At 39.1% G+C, this 20,048-nt stretch overlaps 1 protein-coding gene across 2 annotated transcripts; it reads left to right on the plus strand.

Annotated features, from left to right (window-relative positions):
- The first annotated feature begins 1,183 nt into the window (after window positions 1–1,183).
- On the plus strand, window positions 1,184–15,579 carry unkl (unk like zinc finger). Of its 2 annotated transcripts, XM_069525398.1 has the most exons (16): window positions 1,184–1,579; window positions 2,199–2,408; window positions 4,228–4,404; window positions 4,797–4,930; window positions 5,064–5,199; window positions 5,291–5,408; window positions 5,602–5,686; window positions 5,984–6,150; window positions 6,574–6,762; window positions 7,618–7,668; window positions 7,786–7,963; window positions 8,056–8,145; window positions 8,254–8,490; window positions 8,795–8,982; window positions 9,588–9,845; window positions 10,017–15,579. In XM_069525398.1, the coding sequence occupies exons 1-16, from the start codon at window positions 1,515–1,517 to the stop codon at window positions 10,170–10,172; spliced, it is 2,439 nt and encodes an 812-aa protein (XP_069381499.1). In that variant the 5' UTR covers window positions 1,184–1,514; the 3' UTR covers window positions 10,173–15,579. The 2 variants fall into 2 exon arrangements, with proteins under 2 accessions (XP_069381499.1, XP_069381500.1); XM_069525399.1 differs by lacking the exon at window positions 6,574–6,762.
- The last annotated feature ends 4,469 nt before the right edge of the window (window positions 15,580–20,048 follow it).

Here is a 20,048-nt window from a genome sequence, read left to right on the forward strand (position 1 = left end):
GCAGCTGAATCATGGATTAGACATATAATTGCATTTGTAAATTAAAACCCTTACGGGGAAAAGAGCTGAATACAACAAATTAACTTTCCAGATTCAGAGGGAAAGAAAGGGGATTGGAGTTTGACGTGCTTCAGCAGTGATGAGGCAGGCCCCATCAAACTCCCTGATGCCAGGGTGCTGCTTGTGTATTTGCACATTAAGGCAATTTGAAAATAGAATAAATAATTGTTAACACAGAGGCATGTATCAGCAGAGTCCAGTTTGGAATAAGACTCCAAAACCTAAAAAATAGAATTGTATCACTAACTGCAAACGTCAGATATATTTACAGACACCTGTCACCAGGTTTTGAACGTGCCCACCTGTGAGCGCCTCACATGAAGAAGACACGTGAGGCCTTTCACACCTCCCCCACCCTCGCTCATTCACCTTCATTAGCTTTTACTGTGATATTCCCACAGGCTAAACAAAGTCACATTCACCCACATATGTCTCACTTTCCTAATCAGGATGCAACTTGTGAAAGCTGTTAAAATGTCTCAGTAAATCGTAGAAGGTGCCTTTGTTATTAATGGTCGGGGGGATGCACCCGCAAAACATATAAAGCTTTCGTTTCCTGGTGTTGAGGGTATAAAACCCAAGGAAGATATTAATCACAAAAACATTTTCTAGTATAGAATGTTGGCATAAATATACTGTAAATGTAACAATTTAAATCCACTTAAAAGATCCTCAGTTATGACACTGATTATTTAGGTTGCTGTTCAACTTGTGTATTTAAAACTTTACATTTTAATTGTCTTTAATGCAGCTGGTGAGGTTTTCCATAACTGACAACCTTTTATTGATCATACGTTGATTGTATGTTATTGCTCCTGTGGTGGTGAGTCCTATATTTTTAGACAGATTTAAGCTCAGGTTAAGATCATGTAAGTATTGTTTTTGTAAATGGGAACTTTATATGAAAATGTCAAAGTTAATTACACAACAAATTGACAAAAGTGTAACAATCTTCTTTGAATGTGAATATACTATTACCATAAAATAATATATGGTAAATGATGCTTCTAATTTAGACTATAGTTTAAAGAAATACAGTAGATAGATAGACAGATAGATAGACAGATAGATGGATGGATAAATAGATAGATGAAGATAATGTTGACATATTGAATAAGCTGTTGTTCCATTCAATTTTATTTGTATAGCACCAAATCTTAATTTGCATTATGTCAAGGCACACTCTACATATAGGTCAAGACCTTGTTGAATTTATTACATCTTGAATTATGAAATCAACAATCTCTGTATTTACATGTTTGTTTTCTCACAATTAAAAAAGATGTAATTAAAAAGGTTTTAGTTGAGGTGGGGGGGGGTGAAGGAGTCCACCTCCGCAGCGCCCCCTGCGGCTCTGCTCGGCAGCTCTGCGGCGCGCTGGCGTGCGGGCGGACGTGCACGCACGCGAGCAACAGATCCCGAGGCGCATGCGCAGTCCATTGTTTTGACTGAAAATGCCGTCGGTTTCGAAAACGGCGACCAGCGCGTCTCCTCAGACCGAGAAGCCTTCGCACTATACGTGAGTGGAGCCGCCGCCGCAGAGCGCGAGGGATCGGGGCTGGGGGGGGGAAACAACGCTGCTCGTCGCGTGCAGCCGCGCGCTCGCATCCGTCGCGTTCCTCAACTCTCGTGCGTGCGTTGACAACATGGAGCTTTTCCTGGCTTTGTGGCTGCCTCCCGTCACACGGCGAGCACCCACTGCGCGCCGAACCACCGCAGGACGTCGCCCCCGCTTCCCGACGAGCCGCCAGTCGGTCCCGGAAACGGGTTTTCACCGAGTTGCGGGTTTGTTGTGAACGTTGCGCCGTCAACTCGCGCTGCTGCCGCGGCTGCTGTTGCTGCTGCTGCTACACCATTAGCCAGGAACTCGCTAACCAGTCCGCCTGCGAAGAGCTCGGCCTGATTTTTGAGTTCCCCCTTCGCTACGCACACAAATACACGTACGCTCACGGGCTTTACAGCAGCGCTACGCGGGGATTCTTGCGCAGCGCTGTCTCTGAATAGCGCGCTAACGTTAGCGACCCAAAAACACGGAGCAGCCTCCGCCGCCGCCACTGAACTTTTTTCTGTGTTCGTGCCTCAGCCGACAGCAGAGACACGGACCCTGGTAACGTGTTGCTTCCCCTCGTCTGTTTCAGATACTTGAAGGAGTTCAGGACGGAGCAGTGCCCCTTGTTCCTCCAGCACAAGTGCACGCAGCACCGACCCTTTACGTGCTTTCACTGGCATTTTCTCAACCAGCGGCGGAGGCGACCCATCCGGAGGAGAGACGGGACGTTCAACTACAGCCCCGACGTGTACTGCACCAAATACGACGAGACCACAGGCATCTGTCCGGATGGAGACGAGTGAGTCCCCAGTGTCGGTCATGTCAGGGTCAGCTTCATGAAAACATGGGGAAGTTCAGGATCACTGTAAATGCACACACATACACAGATGTTTTCCTCCTCGCTGACCTGAAATGACCTCTGACCTCTGGTTTCTTTGTGTTTTGTGGTTCCTTCAGTGAGTTTTACAAGTGCTGAAACTGTTGCACTTTTTCATTCAGTTATCAACGAGCAGGCCAATCTGCTGTGAAGATAACGTTTGCAGGGCACAGATAAGCCCTGTGTTTTAATTATATATATTTTTTTATATATAATTTAGAGAAAATGTATATTATTAGATTTTCTTCAACAGATGAATTCATACTTCCACCAAGGAGGTTACGTTTTGATTAGCATTTCTTTGGTAGTTACCAGCAAAACAAACTATCAGGCAGAACACCATGAAACTTGGTTGAAAGATGTGGAATTGGTCAGAAAAGAACCCTTTCAATTTTGGTCAGGGGCTGAAAGACAATTTTTTCACTTCCTGACGTCGCAAGGTGTTTTTCAAGATTTTGTTTATTTCTCAGAGGATAGTTCATAGATTTTGATTTAACAAATGATAAGACATGTTTAGGGGACTGTTATATATTTAATTTTGTGCAGATTCAAATAAAGATTCTGATTTAGTGAATTTAAATGTAGTTTTAAATTTTTTACCTTTAGTGGTTATTAATTTAATATATTCTTGAACTTTGGGGGGGCTTGGGGTCATAAAATTTATATTAAATAGGTTTTGTTTTGTCCGACCATCAAAATTCCAAAATATTCAGTTGAGTATCTCCTTATATGCTTCACAGCTCAATTCCTCAGTTTTGAATTTTTGGATCCAGCCAATATTTATAATTGTTGCTTAAAAATAACTGAAACAATTATGATTACCAAAACAAAAATACATGTGACAGTCAGCTCACTGTTGCAGCTCGACACATGGGCACATTAGCTTACGTTATAATACAAACTGCCAGTTTTGTTATCAATTTGTAGCAGGAGCGGTTATTTGACAAAGTGCTTCATATTTAGAAGTTCCCCATTATATGCCTTTGTTTGTTTCTTTCATGTGCACAGTCATTCTCCGTAACTTTGTGCACAGCATCTTTTGTTCTCTGTCATCGCAGGAGAATAACATTTTGTGAACATCTTGTGGCTTAGACTAGTCAAGCATTTTCAGTATTGATTAACCGTCTCTTGTTACAGAGACTATGTGAATCCTCAAAAGGGATGGCTGCGGTATTCCCCTTTTAATTTAGAGCAAGTAGTATATAAAGGTAGTCGCCCCTCTGTTTGATCTCTGGATTAAAATTGTGCAGCGTTTAATTTTACCCCCACATAGAAATAAATAAAAAAAATAACAATCCTTACAATTCCTCCTCTGCCAATGGAAGCTATTTCTGTATGACCTTATCTGTTGCTATAGCAACTGTTGCTACTCAAGAAAAGAAAATTTGCTTTATTCAGAAGCCTTATTGGCAATACAGTTCTCGAGACATTACTGGCATTTCAGCCCTGTATTTGCAGTGGAATAATACTGTTGATTTGAAAATGCGTGTCAGTAAGAATTATGTGCTTTTATTACAATTTATAATCCTTTCAGGCTCAAAATGTCTGGAGCAGGTCTTTAATGTCGGTGCTTTCCTGTGTGTATATTAATGTTATATGAAACATGCCACCTGCAGAAACATTTTAAAATTGTAGTGAACATGAATATCTTGAACTTTTCTTGAGGATTTCTCCAAAAAACTCTACATCACGTCATTCTATGTCATCTAAATATTTCAACGTTTTTTTCTTGCTTCCTTAGCTGTCCATATTTACACCGGACCACTGGTGACACAGAGCGCAAGTACCATCTACGCTATTACAAGACAGGCACTTGTATCCATGAGACAGACGCTCGGGGGCACTGTGTGAAGAATGGCCTGCACTGTGCTTTTGCTCACGGGCCACATGATCTCCGACCTCCAGTCTATGATATCAGGTGACACACAAAGCAAATACTCGGCCTCATTCCCTTGCCAAACTTTTTCACTTACATGCTTCACAATGTAAATACAATACCTGGATTTCAGCTTGGTGCATTTTCAAAAATATATCAAGACTTTTATCAAGACTTTGGGGTTTCTTGAGTGTGATGGTCCAGTGTCACTTGGATTTGTATTGTGCTTTGTATTATCAATTTAGTATTTTGAGATTTAGATACATCAACTATTTGATGAAATCCTGCAGTTTATCATAGAATTGGGTTGTGATCAGTGATCTTATAGAGGCTAATCATAAAAATTCAAAGGCAATGAACCAATCCCTCTGTCTTTTCTATTTTTGTTTATACTGAAGAAGGAATTAAAATAACTTTAATTGTTTTGTGCATAGGGAGATCCAAGCACAAGAGGCCCTTCAAAATGGACAGTTGGGATCCGGGGAAGGAATTCCTGATTTGCAGCCTGGTGTATTAGCCAGCCAAGCTATGATTGAGAAAACTCTGACCGAAGACCCTCGGTGGCAAGGTGAGAATCTTCTTCCTAAATGATGCTCTCATTCATTAGCAAACAAATCACAAATCAGTATAAAGAACTAAACCAAAATCAAAATTGACTTTAACACTTTGGGCCATTTGTCTTCATTCTTCTTTTTTTGCAGATACCAACTTTGTTTTAGCCAATTACAAAACAGATCAGTGCACTAAGCCCCCAAGACTATGCAGACAGGGCTATGCTTGCCCCCACTACCACAACAGTAGAGATCGAAGACGAAATCCACGAAAGTTCAAATATAGGTAAAATGTTACTCGGTTTACATTAAGATAAAACATGGTATTAAGTTCTGTTACAGCTGTAAGAGTTCTGGCCCTGTCTGTAACTCTACAGGTCAACCCCTTGCCCAAACGTGAAACATGGTGATGAATGGGGAGAGCCCTCAAAGTGTGAAAGTGGAGACAGTTGTCAGTATTGTCACTCTCGCACAGAACAGCAGTTTCACCCTGAGGTGAGTGGATTTTCTTTCCCATAAAATTAAGAAGGGGTATAAGTCACATTCACCTTCGCTATTGTTGACGTTTCGGTATTATAGAGTATATCATTTGGGTTTACGTAAATAATTTAATACTTGTCTTGTAACTCAGGGCAGGAATCTTAACTTTGTCTCCCCATGTCTTGGGATTTGTTTGTCTTTCTCTTAGATCTACAAATCTACCAAATGCAATGATATGCGACAAACTGGATACTGTCCCAGAGGACCTTTTTGTGCATTTGCACATGTAGAAAGTAAGTTAAAGCTTTTTGAGTTTGAGAATATATATTTTTTAATTTCCCTGCCATTTGTTTGTTTAAATTTTTTCATTTAATTTGTTGAATTAAGCTAAAGCCAACAAGAAATGCACTTTTACTTATATTATTCAGGTGTTCAGTATATCTGTATGATGGAAAATGTATGAAAATGTCTGTTCTCACTCACAGTTTCTAAATTGATTTCATCACAGCCTTAAGAAATAGTGTTGGCTGTTAGCAACCTGGTTTGTTACAGACCTACAGTTTGATATTCATCTTTCAAAATCCATCCAGGAATTCCCTCCACAGAGGAGACCATGAGTTCTTTGCTAACAGCGATACAGTCGAGTTCACAGTCCCAGCTGGGCTCGCAGCAGTATTCAGAGTGTCCAATCAGTGAGTGGAACAGTGGAGGAAACTCCACCACCAGCGCAACCAGTAGCAACGGACAACTAGGAAGTGTATGTTTCTTTCTCTGTTCTTACTTTAGTTATATTTATCAGAAGCAGTTTGACGAGAGGAAACCTTGAAATAACAATTCAGCTGATGCAAACCAGACCTTTACGTGACAACATTTTGTTGTTTACCACAGGATCACTGTTCTGTTTGCCTGTTTTTTTATACTGTTTTTGCCATTTTATTGTATTGTTTTACATTTCATTTTCACATTACTTTACAACACAGAGACTATTTCTTTTTGAAAGCAACATTTGAGAGGATTACTCATAAAAAATCAGTTCATCAGTTAGTGATCTCAATCTAAGATATATTTTCATGTCTCTCATAGCAGCCATCACCTTCATTGCCCATTCATAATAATGGTTTATTTATTTTATGTTTTGACCATCGTTTTATTAAGATCATGTGCATTTTGTCGTTCTCAGGTTTCATGTTCTAATAGCTCAACTGTAAAGCCAAGCTCAGGAAGCGACAGTTTGATATCCCCAGTGGGATCCATCAGCAGGCCCAAATCCTTAACTAATAGTAGTTTATGTTCAGAGTCCACCACTTCCAGTGTCTCATCTCTGACGTCTAACTATCCCAAAGCTCCGGGCTTTGAACGTGAGGATCAGGTACACAGACTGCTCTCTTCAGCTTTAGAACCAATGCAACACAGTGACAGCATAGGGCCTTACACTTATTGGTTGAAGTCACTATATTATTCATTTCTCATTCATTATTTGTCATTTCATTTTAATGTAATCACTTTCAGTCATTTTCCGATGAATTGATTAGTTTGTTGGTCATTTCATTTGTTTGTTCCCTAAGAAAACATTCTATTATATATTATCTGTAAAATAATGCAGATTTATTGAGTGAACAACGTCACACAGTGTATTTATATTTAGTTATTATCACAGTTGGTGTGATTACTGTGGTGTTGAGATCATTCACTCTGTGAGGGTTGTTGAAATATGCATCTACAGGCAGCACTGGAGGCCTGGAGGATTTATAAAGTATTAAGTAGTTAATCCCAGAGTGATTGGTCTTGAAAAGCCTGTTAAAATATATTTATGATCTGTGTTGCATTTTCACTTTCTGAGCAGCACAATCTTACAGCCTGCCTAAAAATATTTTCACACTTCACACATGGCCAGGTCACACATATTTGTTGCTTCTCAGTGTCTAGGTTTCATGTGCTTCCTTATGTTGTAATTACAGAAGGGTGCCACCCACTCATAGTAAAACGTTGTGTACTTTAAGCAGAGTCAAGTGTCACACGATCAGTTTACACACCTCCGATGCTGATTGGATGTAATTCAGCAGAGTGTTTCTACATAAATCATCATAATAACAAGAGTCTTCCACCAAGTCACAGTTAGCTCTGTGTGGGGAAAGTGAAACTCAAAGTGATATGAACTGTCTGGATGTAAAACTTAGATTCATGTCTCTGACATGTGCTGTTTCTTTGTCATTTGATCCTTTAGATTAAGAATAAGGGGCAGGTGGAGCAAAAATTGATGGACCAAGAAAAACAGGTTTGATTTTCTTTCACGGGTTTCTTTGTGATGCTAGTTTGAATTTTTTTTTTTTTTATGTAGTTAGAAAACCTCAACTATAATTAACAACAAATACCTGCTGTGCTCCACCTTTAGATGCAAAACACTGTGTTCTCTGCGGTAAACCCTTTGGCATCAAGCTTTACCTCCAGTATAACATCCAGCTTGGCCTCTAGTATTGGATCAGATAGTTCTTCACCTACCACCTTATCAACAATGAATGCAAAAGCTACTCCTTTCTACCCAGGGAGCAACACGGTGGAGTCTGTCATAGGTTAGTCACACGTAAAACCAAAGTTGAACTGGTCAAGCTGACTGCCACCACTGTTTCCTGTGGTCATTAGAATGTGTTTTGTTTCCCCTCAGGATCTGCTCTGGACCTCAATTTTAGTGACATTAATGTTGCATCTCTTGATAAGGAGTTAGAGGAGCAAGACAACAGTATTGGGTTGGCAAGTAAGGACCCATAGTTCATTGAAGCACTACCAGTTAATGAACCATTTAACCAGAAAATAGCTCATCTTATTTTGAAAGTAACACCAGCATCTTGTTTGTCACCCACAGGTCAAAGAGTGCTCGTTGGTTCAGCTCCCGTTAACATTCCTGGCTCCCTGGCACGATCATCCTCTTTCAATTCCTCATCATCGCTCTCCACCTCCCCGTTAAGCTCTCTCTCCCAGTCCCTATCTCAGTCCCTCCTGTCAGCCGCAGTGTCACAGCAGAATCAAACTTCAAACATGTTAACCAAACAAGAGCTTGGCCTCCTGGGAACACCCACCTCCTCTTCCCAGAACTCTTTGGGTAAGCTGATAGCATCAGGCGTCTTGCTCCAAGTGAGAAGGGAAGAATGTGACTTTAGATTTTAATTGACTGTGTGTAGATATAGCTTTGTATGTACTTGTAGCTGAGAAGTATTGCTCTTGTGATCTTGATTCAGTCAGAAAAAAATATTGGTTTTACAAAGAAATTCAAAGCAAAATCACCAATAAGGTACTGATTCAAATCATTTAAAGATCAAACTGCACTAAACGAAATAGTTCTAAAGTGACGCACAGAGCCAGGGCTAACTGTTTTGTCTTGTTATTTCAACTTATTACTCACCAAGGTTTGAATGGAGGAGCCAGCAACATTTGGGACTTTGTCAGTGGCAGCTTTTCACCGAGTCCGTCTCCAGTTTTCAGCAGCCTCACCTCCATAACCAGCAGCGCTGATCTGGCCCGCCTTTTCAGAGAGCTAGACGAGGCCAAGAGGAAGATCAAACAATGGGAGGAGGCCTGGCTTCAGGTCAAACAAGTGAGTCTACCACCTCTTTTACACCAAATTTAGTAGATATTCAAAAGGGGAGATTGCCATTTTCCAATTGCTAGTAAAGGACTTTGTATTTCTGGTTTTTCCTCAATGAGTCATGTTTGCCATCGCAAATGGACACAAACCAAATTGTCTTGCATGATATGAAGAAATCACTGTTGCAGATGTAAGAAATAATTATTAAGTGATAATTATTAATACATTAATGCTTATTTACACGCCAACATCCAGAAGTTCAAAGCAAGTCATTCTGTTGTACCGGAAAAGCTAGAGGATTGGCATCTACACTACCAAAATAAAGAAGAAGACATTTTTCACCTGAGTGTAATGTTTCCATCACTGCTGATCGGAGCCAGATCTGATTTAAAAACCTGTGTTTACTGCAGAGTCATTTGATGCAGGAGTGAATGCAGATTTAATCCATTCCTGTTGCAGACAAAAACCAAATGTTAGTGGATGTTGGTGGGTTTTTTAACCAGTGAAGATGGGCCTTTATAAATGAATGCTTGTTGCAAGACATATCTAAGTATATCTGATTTCATAGAATGAGAGATTTATTTTCCAAATCACAAGACTTAACTCTTTTCCAGGCCTGTGAGGCGTGTCAGAAAGAAGCTCGCGAAGCAAAGGAACAAGCAAAAACAGCAGAGGCAGAGCGGCAGATGGCAGAACAGAAATGGGAGGAAACCGAGCGCAAGCTGAAAGAACTCCACGGGGACTTTGATGTGCTTTGTCGCACCCCTGGAACACCTCTTCTGCGTAGCTATGGAGAGCTGGACAAGCTCCCCTTGTCAAAGCTTCACTCCATCCAGAGTCAGCTGCGTAATGACCTAGACCTTATAGACGGGGTAAGAAAGACTAGATCATATCCAGCATTTCATTTGTAGCATCACCACAGTTTTTTCTCAAACCGTCATCCAGAGCTAGGTTTTTGTCATCGAGCATGCTTATTTGATAAGTCTGCATGAACTGTATTTTCCTAAGTTGCAGCTGATACTCGCTCTTTTCTCCCCCAACAGGTAATATATCAGCTTCAGTCAAAGAAATGTATAGTTTGCCAAAAGCATGATCGTTGCGTTGTCCTGCAGCCTTGCCAACATTATGTACTATGTGAGAACTGTGCACCTAGTAAAACAGAATGTCCCTACTGTAGAACAAAGATATTGAAGTGGTGATGTGTAATAACTCAAGGTACTATTTAAAGAATTAGCCCTTTGAAAAACTACTAGATATAAAAAGTACACTTTCTAAATAGTTATGTCTGTTTCATACAGTGATTAAATTCATTTAGAGCAAAATTATGTTTGACTGACAATACAAATGGCATTACAAGTCAGATTATGTACAGGGAATTCAATCATTGTAGCTTTTGCTCATTTTACGTGACAACCAGACAGCATGCACTCAATTTAGAAAATGCAATTATCTTGAAGTGCCCTTTCTCAAATCTTCAATCATGGTTCAGACTTTTGAAAGGACATAAATCTCAAATTATATTTCATTTGCTTCACACTGTGAAAATGCATTTTGGATGAACACAGTGCAGTTGCAGACTTCCATATAAAATTACAAACCAATCAAGTCAGGACCAATAAATGTAAAAGTTGAATATACAAAGACAATAATGAGTGACCACATGTCTCATTGTTAATCGATTATTATGCACTTAAGAACTTTTACAGAAAATCCTGTGGAAATGTATATGAAGCCAATTAAAGGTTTTAGTAATTATGTACTTGTGAATGTGTATGTGAAGAAAGGAAAACTTGGAAATAGATACAGCAGAGCTTTAAAAAAAGGTTTGCTGGACAAATTATAATTCAGTCTGGATCTTAAACAAATCCAATTACTAAGACCTAACCATAATAACTAGTGCTGTTTCAGTTCGGGACGCTCAAATGCAATGAAATCGTGAGTTCACTTGCAGCCACTCTGGTGATGTTAAACATGAAATGAGCAAAAACTCACAGAGCTAATTTAGTTCTTTAATTAAAGAGGAATGTGACTCATACTCAATTCAGAAATCATGTATTTTTATAACCCAATTTGCCTTGCATTAAAAGAAAACATTTGTATTAGCACCATCTCATTGAGCAGGGAGCTTCTAAAACTGGTAATTGTGAAATAGGGCATTGATCAACGTCATTGTATCAGAGAGCACAACAGAGGTAAAAAGCTCCATGCTCTAGGGAATGAGCTCACATATATTCTTGTATTCAGTGTAATCTTTGTCCAACAATAGAGACCTAATATGCAGATTTGTAAAATGTTATTAGTGTTGAACAAAGACCTGTGTCTATAAATGGGCGGCAGTAAATCAAACGAAGGAATCAACTAAACCTGCGTGTTGTAACTTTGCAGTGTTCCTCTTTAAGTAAAGCCACATTTTGTTAAACCCCAAATTTTCATTAACACTTAATGCAACCAGTCAAGCATCATTGTTTTTGACCAACTTTTCTGAAGAAGTTTAATTTCTTATTAAAGCACTTTGTTGACCTGGGACTTTATTAAAGGGTATATAGAATGTTTTGCTTTAAGCTGCTTTGTAGGTATTCTTTGTGTCTTTTTTTTTTAGTTTTATACGTTTTTCTATATAAGCTAATGTCTGAAGCAATGTCTGTGTGTACTGTGAAACATAATTTGAATATTTCGGGTTTCCTATTGTTAAATCATGGCATGGTTCTACATATTAAGATTTCATAGAAAAAAGTACTTACATAGTTTCTACTTTCATAGTTAGATTTATAAAATTTCAATCAAATAAGTGCAAATTTATAATGCATTTTAGGCATAACCAGCAGCTGTAATATCAGTAAGGCACATGCTACATGTTAAGGCTGTTATTCAATCAGTTAGTTTTGTTTTGTAGAGATTTATATAGCCTAGCCATTAGAGAAGCATGTATTGTATTTGCTAAAAGCCTGAAGTGGTGTTTTTTTCAGTAGGAATCTAGCCTCTTGACTTTGTCTAGAACATATCGGCCTCTAACTCTAAAGTGCCTTGCCTTAGTTGAAAAGGATGTGTATAGAGTTTTCAGAGCAGACACAAGTAGTTGAAGCTTGTGCGCAGGTTTCTACAAAATGTGTCTTGTTTAACTTTGCAGAAGCGCCGACATGTGTATGACTACATGTGCGTATATATATATATATATATATATACTTATATATATACAAACACAAATATGCCAGTGTAATTGTCAATTCCCATCAAGTATTTCTGCAGAAGATAATTGAAAACAAACGTCAGTGCCTGTGTCCTGACTTCAACCATAGAGATCAACCTCCCCTCTCTCCTCCGACCACCCACACACTCATTCCTCAGTCGTGGTGCTCTTTCGGTGCAGCTTCATTCTTTGGAAATTAGGTTTTAACGTTAGGGAGTATGCAAAGATAGAACTTGTGGATTTGTATATGAGTATATATAAAAACAGCTTTTTAAACAGTTAGGTAACTTTTAGTTATATAAGTAATATTTCTGCAGCGAATGAAGAATTCTGTAGTCAAGTTTGATTTTTGCTTAGGAGTTGTGCTTAGGTTCCTCTAATTGAAATGACCTTCTACTGTGTTTAAAAAAACTCTTTTTATTCTTGCTTTAAATTCAATAGAGAAACATTTATTTCCAGGTACACCTTTTGCTACTTATAAATATGGGAAAATACATTGTTTACATTCACATAAATGACAATTAAGCAACTCAGAGGAAAAATATCCAGAAAGGTTATGGTATTTTAGCATTTTCATGATAATATTTCAGCATAAAAGGCAGGCTAAACACTTCTGGTATTGCATGTTATGCGATATGTTAACCAGCTACAAAAAAAAAAGAAAAAAAGTTTGCACTGTGTCACTGCCAGAATATTTGTATTGACTTATTTTTAGTGTAGTATAAGCTTAATAACTTCTGCAAGCTTCGCTGCTACTGGAAAATGTATTAATGTTATTTCTTGTGACACATTTAGATGTTTGAATGTTATCGTGCATCCACAGGTCAGATTTCAGAAACTATGAAATAATCTGACTTCTGCATTTAACTTGACTAAACCTTTGATTTACATTTGATTGAATCGTTCATTTGTAAATTCCATTTAAATCAAAGTTTCAGTACTTTTGTAAATTACTTGTCACAGACTGATGTCACAGACCTCTACTACTGTAGATTGTCCCTTTTTTTTTTTCTTTGAATGGATCGAAAGTTGGTGTATCTGTGAGATTTCTTTTCCCTAATACGCTGGATAGCAGTGTACTATACAGCTAATTTCACGGAGTCCTCTGGTCTATTAGAATCCTTTTTTTTTTTTACCTGTGAAGCCAACTCAACTGATGATGTCTTGTGTGAAAATCTAAAAATGAACCAAATATGTATTCTACAGAGAAAGATTACCCTTAAAGAGAATTCAAAATAATCTAAAAGGTATTAGAAAGATCAGAATGAGGTTGTGTAGATGAAAACAAGACAAAGTCCAGCATTGTGTGTGGCAGAAATTCTGTTTCAGATGGATTTTTGCTTTAATATTTCATTCAGTAGGACATAATATCCTCTTGGTGAGTAAACAATAGGACTATGCCAATGGGTTTTTTCTGGTAACATTAATGGACTTAAGCCCAATTTTTGCAGTTTTACCAAAGACCTGTACTATCATTATTTCTTTTGTACTACATTTCATCATTACTTTTATTTCAGTTAGAAACCTAGAATTGGATTTTAAATGTGATCACCTAGTACCTTAAATGGATATATGGTTCATTAACAGTAATTAATGGCGTCTTTTTTTCTCTCTGAGTTGATACACATTGGATGAAAAATGCATGGGTCAGATCCTCACAAAATCTCTATTTCTACATTTGAGTTTAAGTCCTGAGGCGAGGATTCTGCGTCAGTTAAATCGTTGTCTACAGTGAAGGAATGTCAAAGGTGAACGACACTTGTGCTTCTGAAGTGGCCATATAAACTTCACTACAGTACTGTTTTGAAGTTCATTACATTTGTTGACTTCGCTTATGTAGATGATCTCAATCACTTAAGAAATTTGACGTTTATGCATTATATGCTGTTATGATTGGCCTGACTGTAAGGTGCTTTATTTTTACCTGACTTTTTCTTTTCCATTTCTGAATGGCAAGGTCCAAATTATTATTATTATTATTATTGTTTTTGTGAAATGATGATTGTGGCAAGAATCAATGGCATATACAGACATAATTAAAACTCAGTTGTTGTGATGGTAATTTGTTTCTGGCCCTTTATCTCTAGTGGTCTACTTACCCCAATTCAAGTTTTCTAAAAAGAAACATTGGTAAGCACAGCTTACATTTCTGTCCATATTTCAGATTTGTAAAATTAATGTCTAATGGACCAATTACACTTTGAAGTACATCTGTGCCTTTTTAATAATTACACAATGTTGTTTGGTATCAAGAGAATATATCTGAGGCAGCATCTGTTCTCATTTGCATGATAAAATATAACGTGTAGAATTCGAATCAAAATTCCAGTGCCTTACAACATTTTGTGGACCACAATGTGATTGCTAAGTGATCTTCTGCATTCGGGCCACTTTAATTGACTGATAATTGTCTATCTCAGTCTGTATTTGCCATACCATAAAAAAGCAGCAATACCTAACCACTGAATTCACAGTTTTGATCTCAATTCGTTATTTGGCACCAAAAACTCGATTGTGAGGAAAAAGCACCAAATAGGAAGAATCTTGTAAATGAACTGTAAAAGATGTATCATTATGCTCTGCATTGGAGTAGTTTCAACTATTTTGCATTATTGTTAGTTGTTGTGTCGTCTTTCTGTTTTTAATATTATGAAAATGGAGCCTGAAGATTTATGCAATCTTGTACATGTATATGAGTATGATGTATGGAACTGTTCAAATTAAGTAAAATACTAAATGATCTGAATGTGGAACCAGCTGTTCCATTAGCTTCAGAAAATGTCATTAGAAATGTTATTTTAACTTTTGAAGCCCTGAAATATTGAATGTATTGTTCTAAATTAGATATTCAATGAATGGGTCACTGGATATTATGGAGCACAGTTAATTCTTTATGATGTAGCATCTAGTTGTGAACTGCTATTCAATAAAATTTATTAGAACTAAAACAAAATGCAAGTTTTCAAGTTTCTATTTGTCAGCATAATGAGGAAATATAAGGTCAGAAATGTATTTTTCTCAGGGTAATACAGCATTAAATAGAAAATGTGTTATATCTGAGGAAACTGCATTTCATAGATTTATCAATGTCAGTGAGTTTAAGATAGATTAAGAGATAAGTCCCTTTTTTGTAACAAGCTGTATGGATATGTAGGAAATTCTCTACTGATAATCGTAGAAATTATTCTGTTGGTATAGTGATATTTTTTGTGTTGTGAACACAAAAATTGGTGCGAGTCTTAGAATACTAGATTTTGTTTTAATTTTCTACATTGAGGATTGTGTACTGCATAATTTCTGTAGTGTATTACTAGTCTGTCAACACTTGTTCACTTGTTACACTACAGTTATGCAATGGTTTACAGAGTTCACAGAATTATTTTTATCATCTTGAGAATTAAAATAATTTTTCATCCAAAGTGTGTGAATACTTATTGTCTCAGAATGCAATTTAACAAAATAAAATAATGAAAAAAAGATGCTTGTGCCTTTGAATCAAGTAAATGCCAGATGAGGAGGATGGATGAATCTTAGGGAAAATCTTATTGCATATACAGTCTATGATTGCAACAGTATTGGAAGAAATGAATAGATAATAATAACTGAAAACTATTATATGGAACAATGAGATTTATTAAAATGTCCTGTTCAGTGCAGCCATCTGGAAATATCGACAAGGAACCTTATTGGTTTTCATAGGCTGGATATAAATACTTCTTCTAATCTATTTTAAAAATTAAATCCTCAAACTCAAAGGCTAATTATCTCAGTTCCTGGGTAGATTATTGTTTTACGCATATTTTCTAGATCTAATCTGTAAATGCTTATGTGGCACTGGTAAAAATCAAAAACCTTTTATATCAAACTCTTATTGTTATTTATCACAGTAGAGCAGATAGAAATCAACAGCTCATTATACTGTTTGTGAAAAAGTATTCTCAGGCCCTATCAGTCATCCTCCCAGCCACCAGATGGCAGCCTGAGCTCAGCAGCAGCTCCTGCCTCTCCAGCAGGGATGGCACTTTGTCTGAGCAGTGGGGGGCATTTAAGGGTATCAGGTTGTCTGCCAAATATGGTTGCATGTCAGGGATCCTGGAACCAATAGACCAGCAGAACAGGACATTTGTTTTCTGCAGTGTTTACAAAGGTTATCTGGAATTGAGTCATATTTCAACATCCTCTCCACAAGTGTCTCTGCCAAAGTCCCAATAAATGATTAAATGATTTAGAGATACGCCTTTTGCTTTAATAAATGGTTGAAGCATGCAGTGTTCAACGCTTTGACATAATGGTGCAGCAGTCTGGAAGACGTGCACTCCTGTGATTGTGGTACTATGATGCAATCAAAATAGAGGGGTCTGCAGAGTTCACTGCATTGTTCTTCATCAAAAGTCTGTAGACAAGTCGTCCAAACTTCCTTTAGTAGCTGACGCACTTGAAGGTGAAAGAGCTTTCGGGGCCACAGGGGCCAGTGTGCAGCTCTGCTCAGAGGATAAAAGGTCTGAGCATATGCTGAGAGTCTGACACAAGAAACCAAGAGTGAAACACAGTATGTCTGTCTCTTACAGCCAGAGTATTGTATGTAGTGCAATGTTTTAGTCTAAACGCCTGGGTTGGGCAAAGCTCATCTGGAAAATCTCTTTCACATCCTCAGTCGCTCTCTGACAGGATGCAGATTCTCTGACTTTGCAGACACAGAGAGGGATGAGCCCAGCAGCCTGAGAGCCGGCGATGGACCAGAGCACAGGTTCTCCGCATGGACCTCCAGGTCTGAGGGCTCAGATCAAGTGACAGTGTATGAATTATGAAGTAGTTTGCATTAAAACTGTTTTTCATTTCAACCTTACACCTCCTGCAGTTTAGTGACGTAACATCGCTTTTCTCCAGGGTCACGACTCGCAGGTCCACCATCACGAAGCCGCTCTGCTGGAGTCTGTGGAACACAAATCACCAGAATTACAGAAGTATCATAGAAGTTGCAACTATTGTACACGATGTTTACGTCCTTCTGAGCAGCGTTACACAAAGTGTGCAAACTCTATATGTTGTCTTGAGCTTATTGGCCAGAAAACATTTAGTGATGCAGATCCAAGACCCAAAACTAAAAGCTCTTTGTGGTTCTTATAAAAAGGACTTCGGCAGGATTTGATTTCTTTTTTGCTGCAGTTTTGAGGATGGAACTTCAGGAGTGGGCGCGTCCTGTGGTCTGTAGAGAAGATATGATCTGCTCATGTTTTCCTCACAAGCTGAAATACTCAAAAATACTGGATCGTCCCTCAAGATATTTGACTTTGGATGTGATATCTGATGTGTTGTATAGAATCATCTCATAGTCAAAGAAGAGGGGTTGAGGCTTGCCCGGAGGCCGCTTCAGGTGTGGGTGACATCAGTGCGCTCAGGTTCCCGGGGTAATCGAGACTTTGCAGTGAAGCGTAAGCATCCATCAGTCTGAGAGCATACGCTTGAACAGGAGAGGGCATCAGATTGTTGTGGCTGCTTTCTCCTGCCTTCTAAAGACTCCTGCGGGCGTGAAATCGAGTCGGTGCGGGCGGCCACTTCAAGCCAAGCAGCGTAAATTGTACATCACTGAGAATATCAGCTAAAAAAACCTATTGCAACCATCTAAACATGGGTTAAGTTTAGAGAAGTGTGGAAAAAATAATTCATTAACATACACAATTACAGTGTTCATTCTTTAAGCTGCATCGGCTGCCGTGTGTGTCCGATGGTGTAATTTGTTTGTTTGCTGCCGCCTCCAGTTCAAAAAACCCAGGACAGGACAATATCACTGAACTTCACCCACCCTCCTGTCAGCACACTGTGTAGGAGGCTCAGGCCTTGGCAAATGTCCTTCCCAGGCAGGGTCAAAATCACCACCTTCTCCACGTCAGAGTCCTTTGATGGGACAGGATCACACCACAAGGATTTGGCACTGTCCTCACGGATCCAACTAAAAATAAGAAACAGTAGAGGAACAGTACAGGAGCATGTGAACACAGTGCTTACCAAAGATGTTGAGCTGAAACAATATGGAAATGCTATACAGTCCAAAAATATAACGCCACTGATTAACTTCCAGCATTTAAATTTTTTAATAACAAACCTATTCAGAAGCTTGTCGTGGTTCTGTGCTCTTCCTCCTCAAGCTCGAGGCAGTTAGATGAGTGGAGAGTAGTGACAGTAGCTGGATCTGTTTCTTTGTTGTTGTTTTTTGAGGAGCAGAGAGCCTGAGGAACTTGTCAAATCCTTCAACGATGAGTGGGCATAGGGACCCTGAAACAGCGAGGGCAAAGACAGACTGGCAGGCAGCTCCAACTCTCTCCGACTCTGACAAAGGTCCTGCATGGGCCTGATTTGGATCCACGAATCACACACCAGACCAACTGGGCAGGAGAGTAATTTGATGAAGTTGTGTGTTTAATTATATTCTACCAGTGCTGTCACTCAGTAACCTGTGCGGTGGGTAGAGGGGCCTCAGACCACAAACATGGAATCCTCAGTCTACAACAAGCTGGAGGGTGTATGAAAGATGTAGGAAGAAGCCAGTGCATCCCAGAGCAAATGATACCTTCAACCAAAAGTGAACTTCTGAAGTACAGTGCGAGAGGAACCTGCCTACTTGGGTATAGAAATGTGCACGGATGTCCATCCTCTACAAAACACACAGGAAGAACATCGGTGTGAGATTTATCCGACACTGTAAAACACAAAAGAGTATATTTTGTTTGCCTGTGATGTGTAGCAGTGATGAGCCACAGCGACAACATTCAAAACCAGCCCATCCTCTGTCCGCAGCTGCTGAAGGCCTGCAACCCAGAGAAGGACCTGTGCGCCAACCTCTTCTTATATGACACGTGGAGGTAGAGCGGGTCGTCCACCAACCAGAAGGTCGGCAGTTCAATCCTGGGAAAGTGCACTTGTGAAACATTCTGCCCCTGACGGCTGTGCTGACAGTGTATATATATATGAGTGTAAGTGTGTATGATAGAGAAAGTGCTGCTTATAGATGCACTGTATGAATGTGTGTGTTACTGTTTATTATCAGTGAAGTGTTAAATGAGAAATAAACACACTTCTGTTGCTTCAGTTCTTTGATCGAATCCTCTAAACTCAGACTGTACAGAGGAAGATTGAGTCATGACAACGTGCACACTCTCCAGCCTGAGGTGGCTTCTCCTTCAATTCCTCTGCTTCATTTCCTCGTACTGACTCCGGTGGATCTGTATATCTATTGGGATATTCAATCTCCACACTCCTGCAAGTCGACTCCCTGTAAGCAAAGAAACAACAAAATGAAAACGAAATGAGAAATGAAACCAAATAAACTGAAGCATGACAAATGTGTCTAATGCGGGATATATTTACATGTCCCTCATGCGTGATCTGGCGTGGACCTTCAGGTTGGGTATCCCTGCAGGTGGTGCTTCAGTGTTGTGTTTGGCTGGTGACCTGGACTCTGATGAAAGATTTGGGGATGTACTTGGTGGTTTTATTGAAGGATCAGGGCAACGCAAGTCAATACAGACAGTGGGACATTCCTGGTGGCTCAACTGCAACTCTGCTGCAACAATGACCTGTTCCACTCATTATTCTGTCTGCAAGAGACAGATGATCACTGTTATCAATATTATTACATTTGACATCAAACACTTTTAATAATATCCAACATATACAAACTTTCAATGACAGTAAACCCAAACATCTTCCCTATATATTAGAATACAGTTGTGGCCCATCCAGTGCACCCACCATTTTTATTGCTGAACGTGACGCACATTTCATTCAACAGGATGTTGTCAGACACAAGTGTGTGTTTGGTCCAAGAACCCTGGATGTCCTTTTGCAGATCTGGAGGTGCTGGTGACAAGTCCAGATGTGGAGCGTGACC

This window comes from Paralichthys olivaceus, chromosome 5, assembly GCF_024713975.1.
Source record: "Paralichthys olivaceus isolate ysfri-2021 chromosome 5, ASM2471397v2, whole genome shotgun sequence".
In the NCBI taxonomy this organism is placed as follows: domain Eukaryota; kingdom Metazoa; phylum Chordata; class Actinopteri; order Pleuronectiformes; family Paralichthyidae; genus Paralichthys; species Paralichthys olivaceus.

Coding starts and splice junctions, on each gene's coding strand:
- unkl (XM_069525398.1), top strand. CDS start 1,515: ATGCCGTCGGTTTCGAAAACGGCGACCAGCGCGTCTCCTCAGACCGAG. Junction 5,200..5,290: donor CCACGAAAGTTCAAATATAG/GTAAAATGTTAC, acceptor GTAACTCTACAG/GTCAACCCCTTGCCCAAACG. Junction 6,763..7,617: donor GCTTTGAACGTGAGGATCAG/GTACACAGACTG, acceptor TTGATCCTTTAG/ATTAAGAATAAGGGGCAGGT.